General features: G+C 30.3%; 1 protein-coding gene across 1 annotated transcript; it reads right to left on the minus strand.

Annotated features, from left to right (window-relative positions):
* Positions 1 to 259: 259 nt before the first annotated feature.
* Positions 260 to 929, minus strand: LOC124177293 (THAP domain-containing protein 1-like). The gene is made up of 3 exons (XM_046559488.1): positions 830 to 929; positions 371 to 613; positions 260 to 303 (listed from the first exon to the last, which is right to left on the minus strand). The coding sequence occupies exons 1-3, from the start codon at positions 889 to 891 to the stop codon at positions 267 to 269; spliced, it is 342 nt and encodes a 113-aa protein (XP_046415444.1). The 5' UTR covers positions 892 to 929; the 3' UTR covers positions 260 to 266.
* Between the last annotated feature and the right edge of the window lie 5,842 nt (positions 930 to 6,771).

The following is a 6,771-nucleotide window of genomic DNA, read 5'->3' on the forward strand; positions in this document are numbered from 1 at the left end:
GCACTTTATAATCTGTAGGTAATTAACCGCTTCGACGGCATTGACGCAATAGTGCATCACATCAACGTGTCTTTATGCACACTGAGTTTTCTCTGACCTAAAAGGGATTAATAGTTTCAGATCTTACTAAATAACGTTGGGATACTGCCTTTTCGTAAAGTTATATAATTTTTGCTTTTCTTCTGGAAGCAAGAGGGTTCAAAGTGGTCGGAACACAGAAGGCTATCACTTGATGGAGACCACGGTCCAATGTTCATATTTGCGATCTACTGCTTCATAATATCAGGTTCATCCAATGGGAACCTACATAACAAGCAAAGTTTAAATTCATTAATTCACACGTTATGTTGCATTGAGTAACGGTCCTTACTTGAAGAATGAATAGCCACGTCCATATTCCCTTAATCGGTGACAAGATGAACACTCTGATTTTGGGTTGTCAAATACAGTTGGTACACTGTTCTTTTTCAATGTAATTAGGAATCCTGTCCTATCAAAGCAGTCGTTTGTAAAATGAGCTGAACACAATGTACTATTTCGGTTTGGCTTCCAGTCCTTCCTCTTCATTTCTTTTAACCACTGCTGAAGGCGGAACACATCTTTCACGGGAAATCTACACATCGAATTATAATTTAATCCCCGAGTCAATAATACCCGAGTTTTCAATTTCAATTATAATAAGATCGGTTCATAATTCAAATATTGTGAATTTTTACTGACACGATTCGTACGTTATAATACTCGTTAAATATAATTAGTAAATACTTCGTATGCTGACATAACCTCTGCAAGTTATCATTTGCAGAACGCTTCAGCGTTGTATACTCACTTGTGAAATGATCGCCCACAATATTTTGATTGCTTTGTTTTGCAAAAAACGCAGGTACTCATTGTTACCTCAATAATTGTTACTACAATTTTCCAACACAATCGATTATATACACATACATATATCACGTATATATTTATATATATCTGAAGTGACAAGAATCTGTACAAAATGGCTACCGTTCAATTTGCGTGACGGCACCACGCTTAATCCAATCCAGTGTACATATATATCAGTGATATATACGTATATATATTATAATTTTCAAATTACTTTTAAAAAAAGAGATATTTTTGATAAAAAAAAAATTTTTTCACATCAATTAAATTTTTTGAAATTATACATAATTATTCGAAAAATCCTATATATTTTTTATTTGTCTGCTTACATAATGATTGAAATAAAAATATTATTCATTAGAAAAATGCCATTTAATTTACCTTCTGAATTGTAATTTGGAACATTTATACAATGGATTAGAACATATTATAACATTTGAAGAAAACATACAGACAGATAATTGATTATTTATTTAATTTCATATTTTCAATTTTTAGAAATTAATTGTTTTTCAATTCAAGAGAAATTATTTATTTAAATTGATAATTTTTCTATTTTATCAAATTATTTAACTGAATTGCCTCCATTTATATTCAATTATATTAATGAATAATATTAATGTGTATACATATATATATATGTATATATAATTTTTTTGGATTTCAAAGGAAATTTCAAATTATGATGTATACATACATATATACATATATATATATATATATATATATATAATAAATATATATATATATATATATATATATATATATATATATATATATATATATATATATATATATATATATATATATATATATATATATATATATATATATATATGTACATCATAATCATGAAATAACTTCGAAAATCATTTTTATTAAATAGACGGACGAGAAATGAATTTGTTATTCATGTGTCTTTTTCTATACATAATTTTTTTATTACATGAATTATTTTCCTTTCGAAGCTGATTAAAAATTATAATATATATCTATATATATATTTATATGTGTATAAGTACATTGGAAATCTTGACGACTCTTGAAAAAAAAAAACATAATAAAAAAATATATATATAACAAACAACATGAATTTTTTTTTATTCGAATTTTTTGTTTTTCAAGTCAATCAAAAGTTATAATATATATATAATGAATACATATATATATAATAATTTTGAATTAACTTTCAAAATCATTTTCATCAAAAAGGTAGACGAAAAATGAATTCATGATTCATTTTTTTTTTTATTTATATATTTTTTTCATTATATTAATTTTTAAAATTTTTAAAGAGTATTTGAAATTTGACAGTATATATATATATATATATATATATCATGATTGATAATTACCTTTCGAAATCATTTTGATTCAATAGGAGGTCGAGAAATGAATTTATAATTCATGTTTTTTTCTATGTATACATTTTTTTCGTGACATGAATTTTTGTTTTTCAAAGTTAATTGATAATCATTATATATACACATATATATATAAATATATATATATATATATATATATATATATATTTATATATATGTATATATATATATATATGTACATATATACATATATATAAATATGTATGTATATTGAAATTTTTGATGACCTTTGAGAAAAGAAAAAATAAAATAAAAAAAATATATATATGACAAAAAATATGAGTTATAAATTCATTATGTATTTTTTTTTGTACATAATTTTTTTTTTATAACGCGAATTTTTTTTTTTTGAAGTCAATCAAAAGTTATAATATATATATATACATATATCATGATTTTGAATAACTTTCAAAAACATTCTTATTGAAAACGTGGACGAGAAATGAATTCTTGATTCCTTTTTTTTTTTATATATATATTTTTTACATCATAATAATTTTTTTGGATTTACATGGAAATTTGAAATTATAATGTATATACATATGTATATCATAACTGATAATTACCTTTCGAAATCATTTTTATGAACTGGGAGGTCGAGAAATGTAGTTATTATCGATGTTTTTGTTTATGTATATATTTTTTTCATAACATGAATTTTTTTTCTTAAAGTTAATTGAAAATCATTCTGCATATATATATGTATTGTAACGCTCAATTCTGTCACCCTCGGATGAGGACTCACCGTTGACACTTTGGCGCGATTCTCTACTTATCCACAATATCAAACTATAACAAAATCAATGAGGTTGGGCGCCAGACGCGTTAGCGTCGATTTTCAAACAATAATACAAATCAATAAAAATAACACAAAACCGTACAAGAAAGACAAATAGAGAACCCGTTGTATGGCTGGCTAGGCTCAGGTACGTTCGCGTACATCCCGGTAGAGTGGCGGTATTCAAGGCAGCTAACAGTAATTCCAGAATTGAAGAAAATAACAAAATAAAGAATAAACTCACGTCAAAAGGAAAATGAACAGGTCAATCGATCATATATTGTCGAGAAGTTTACATGGTTGAGACAGGCAAATAAAATGGTATCGACAGCGGTAGTTAATAAAATAAACAATCGTTGTTCCCAATAATTTCGGTAGAATAGCAGTAAACGGTAGCTTTAAAACGAGAGGCGGTAGTTAACAGAGAAAAATGAACGTAGGTCGCGAGATGCGATATAATGCAAGAATTTACTTAAAACTACACGTCACTGGGCGACGTGATCTTACCCAAGTTGCAAATGACGCTACGAAAATTATTATTCTGTCAATGAGAAACGAGAGAACTTTACTGCGATCGGTAGAAAACAACGTAACGATAGTTCGGTAGATAATACGACGAATTTACCATAAAATATAACCAGTACGAGAGATTGACATTCATTAACAATTTACAAATTCGGCAAACGATCGACTAGATAGCCTTCGGTAGAATTATTCATAAACGGTAGATTCGATAATTTATAATTATTACGGACTTGAGGAATTAAATAATGAATTCCTAAACATCACTTTTGAGAGAATACAAAATACAAAATTACGAGAGAGTGAGAATTTCGGAGAGTTTACAAAATAGAGAAATACACTAAATACACGGCGGTATAAAACAATAATTCGCAGAACTCAATTTAACAAGGTACAGAGAAATAAATAACAGGCAAAAATAATATAAAATTGCCAATAGCAATAAGGAAAAAGTGCGGTAATATCTAGGGGCTGATTCTACGCTCGGTTGTACTCCAAGGAACTCGATATATGATACAACAGGCACAAAAATTAATAAAAATATAATAAGCGATAACAGAAATAAAATATGAAGCACACTACTATTACAAAAAAGTATGAAATGAAATATAAAGCCAATAGGGCTCAAAATACGATAGAAAGTACAGAAGCAGGCTGATAGTAATTCATAAATAATCAGAAAAATCATAAACACAAGAGAAGTAATTATTCGGCAGTTACGAGGTCGCTCAGATACGAAAATAATAAATTACCGAAATCATGCAGTCACACGGCGGCTTACTGCAAACTCTAGGCCGTGGACCATGATTCACACAAAACTGGCATCACACGATGAAACCAAGAAACAATAAATATAATATTAATGACCGAAATCATGCAGCCACACGGCGGCTTACTGCAACTTCAAGCCGTAGACCATGATTCACACAAAGTCGATGAATACCATAAGAAAGAATAAAAATTATGAGCAACTTCGTAACGATACAATTCAAAGGCAGAAGCCTTACCTTGGCTGTTGACTTCAGGCACACAAACTTACTCTAATTTAAATCAAACTTAGAATAATAAAACGAAAGTAGAAAGGAAGGAAAGGACTTGAATTTACATGAAGAAGTTAACGGTAGTGCAACGATAGAGAGTATGGAAAAACGGTAGATACAATAACGGTAGAATGAAAAGAAGAAGGATCGGTAGCTTAAACCGAGAGAACAATCGGAAGGATGCGGAAAACAAAGCTGTCTCTCAGCAGGTCAAGCGTAGAATAGGAGGTCGTAGTTCGGCTCGCCGATCTTGCGGTTGTCGTGAGGTGATTCTTCTTCTTTGATTGGTGGGTTGACCCCCACCGCAAATAGGCCATCCCCCTGTGGCAAATATTGGTTACGGCGTGGTCATACGTTTTCCAAAATTACCGCTCGATGTGGCGTAATGTGCTGCTCGCGATTTCGTCGTAGACACCAACTCGTACGTTTTTGTAGCTGCTTCGGTTTACGGTCCAGGCTGCCTATCATCGGGGACTTCTTTGACAGAGGCATACACAGGGTGCCTCTCAGCCAAAGTTACCGGGTGGAGAGTGACGCCTTATTGTTCACCTCCACCGGCTTTTGCACAGACAGTAGCTAGCTGCCTGTACCTGAGGTCGTGCAGTCAGACGGTTGGCCAAACCGTGAACCACGACCCACACAATTAGTCCTTGCCGATAGGAAGGCAGCGCGATCCTCGGAACGATGGCTTTATCAACCTGAACGTAGTGGTTTGGGGTCGGTCCGGCACCAGGCCGGTAAGTCGGAAGATGGCAGGCTACGGTCTGCCCTTCACGCCATCCTTACGACATCCGATAGAGCTGGCGGCTGCTTCCTCTTCGAGAAACGGTGCCCTTGGCCGCCGGGAGGATTTTTATCCTCCTGTTCACCGGCAGTCGAGGCGATACGGAAGGTTTGGGTGGATGCTACCCCAGGTGTATGTAAAGGTGCACCAAGGTAGCCAGTATAGTCTGATTAGACCGTCAGTAGGCGAAGTCGTCGAGAGCTGCAAACGGTAGCTAGTGGTCCCTTGTTGGTCGGGATCGTTGTCGTCCAAGTACCTTATTAGCTTGCGCCGAAGCGCGAAATAAAGAATTTACAAAAAAGAATTAGTTAAACGTAGTTATTGCCTATTTTGTGTCGAGTTCGGTTGGAGTACCCTGCTGAGGACGCGTAAACTAGGAATAATAGCGGTTGTGTGCCCTTGTGACGGGCGACTCTGAAACGCCACGTTACAATATATATATATATATACACATTAATATTATACATTAATATAACTGAATATAAATGGAGGCAATTAAGTTAAATAATTTGATAAAATAAAAAAATGATTAATTTGAATAAATTATTTTTCCTCAATTGAAGAATAATTAAGTTTCAAAAATTAAAAATATGAAGTTAAATAAATAATCATTTATTCATCTGTATGTTTCCTTCAAATTTCATAATAAGTTCTAATCCATTGTATAAATGTTCCAAATTATGATTCATAAAGTAAATTAAATGGCATTTTTCCAATGAATAATATTTTTATTTTAATTAATATGTGAGCAGATAATTAAAAAATATATAGGAATTTTTTTAATAATTATATATAATTTTAAAAAATTTAATTAATGTAAAATACATTTTTTTTTGCAAAAATTCCCTTTTTTTTAAAAGTAAATTAAAAATTATCATGTTATATATATATATATATATATATATATATATATATATATATCCATAATTAAAATAAAAACATTAAATTATTATTTAATTAAAATAAATTTAAATATATTTAAATAAATAAATGTAAAAAAAATAAATAAATCCATTTCTTAATTTATATGAATTATAATTGATAAAAATTTTAATAGAAGACATTTCAATTTCATAAATAAATTTACAATTTATCGCCTAAATTCAGCCATTTTATCAAATATTGAATAATTGATTATTTTCAACTAACCATAGAAACATTGGCACATTATACTTTATATTTGGAATCTGATCAGGAATATTAGGATTATCATCTAGAATAATTATTCCCATAGAACTAGGAACACCTTCATCATTTATTGGTGATGATCAAATTTGTAACATAATCGTAACATCTCATGCATTCTTAATAATTTTTTTCATAGTCATACTTATTATAATTGGAGGATTTGAAAATTGACTAATTCCTCTAATA

Source organism: Neodiprion fabricii, chromosome 3 (genome assembly GCF_021155785.1).
Source record: "Neodiprion fabricii isolate iyNeoFabr1 chromosome 3, iyNeoFabr1.1, whole genome shotgun sequence".
Taxonomy (NCBI): Eukaryota; Metazoa; Arthropoda; class Insecta; order Hymenoptera; family Diprionidae; genus Neodiprion; species Neodiprion fabricii.

What these genes read in the sequence shown, in the direction of transcription:
- LOC124177293 (XM_046559488.1), bottom strand. Translation starts at nt 891, where the DNA reads ATGAGTACCTGCGTTTTTTGCAAAACAAAGCAATCAAAATATTGTGGG. An exon ending in TGTGGGCGATCATTTCACAA is followed by an intron (nt 614 to 829) that starts GTGAGTATACAA and finishes TTCGATGTGTAG; the next exon opens with ATTTCCCGTGAAAGATGTGT. An exon ending in CGTGGCTATTCATTCTTCAA is followed by an intron (nt 304 to 370) that starts GTAAGGACCGTT and finishes CTTGTTATGTAG; the next exon opens with GTTCCCATTGGATGAACCTG.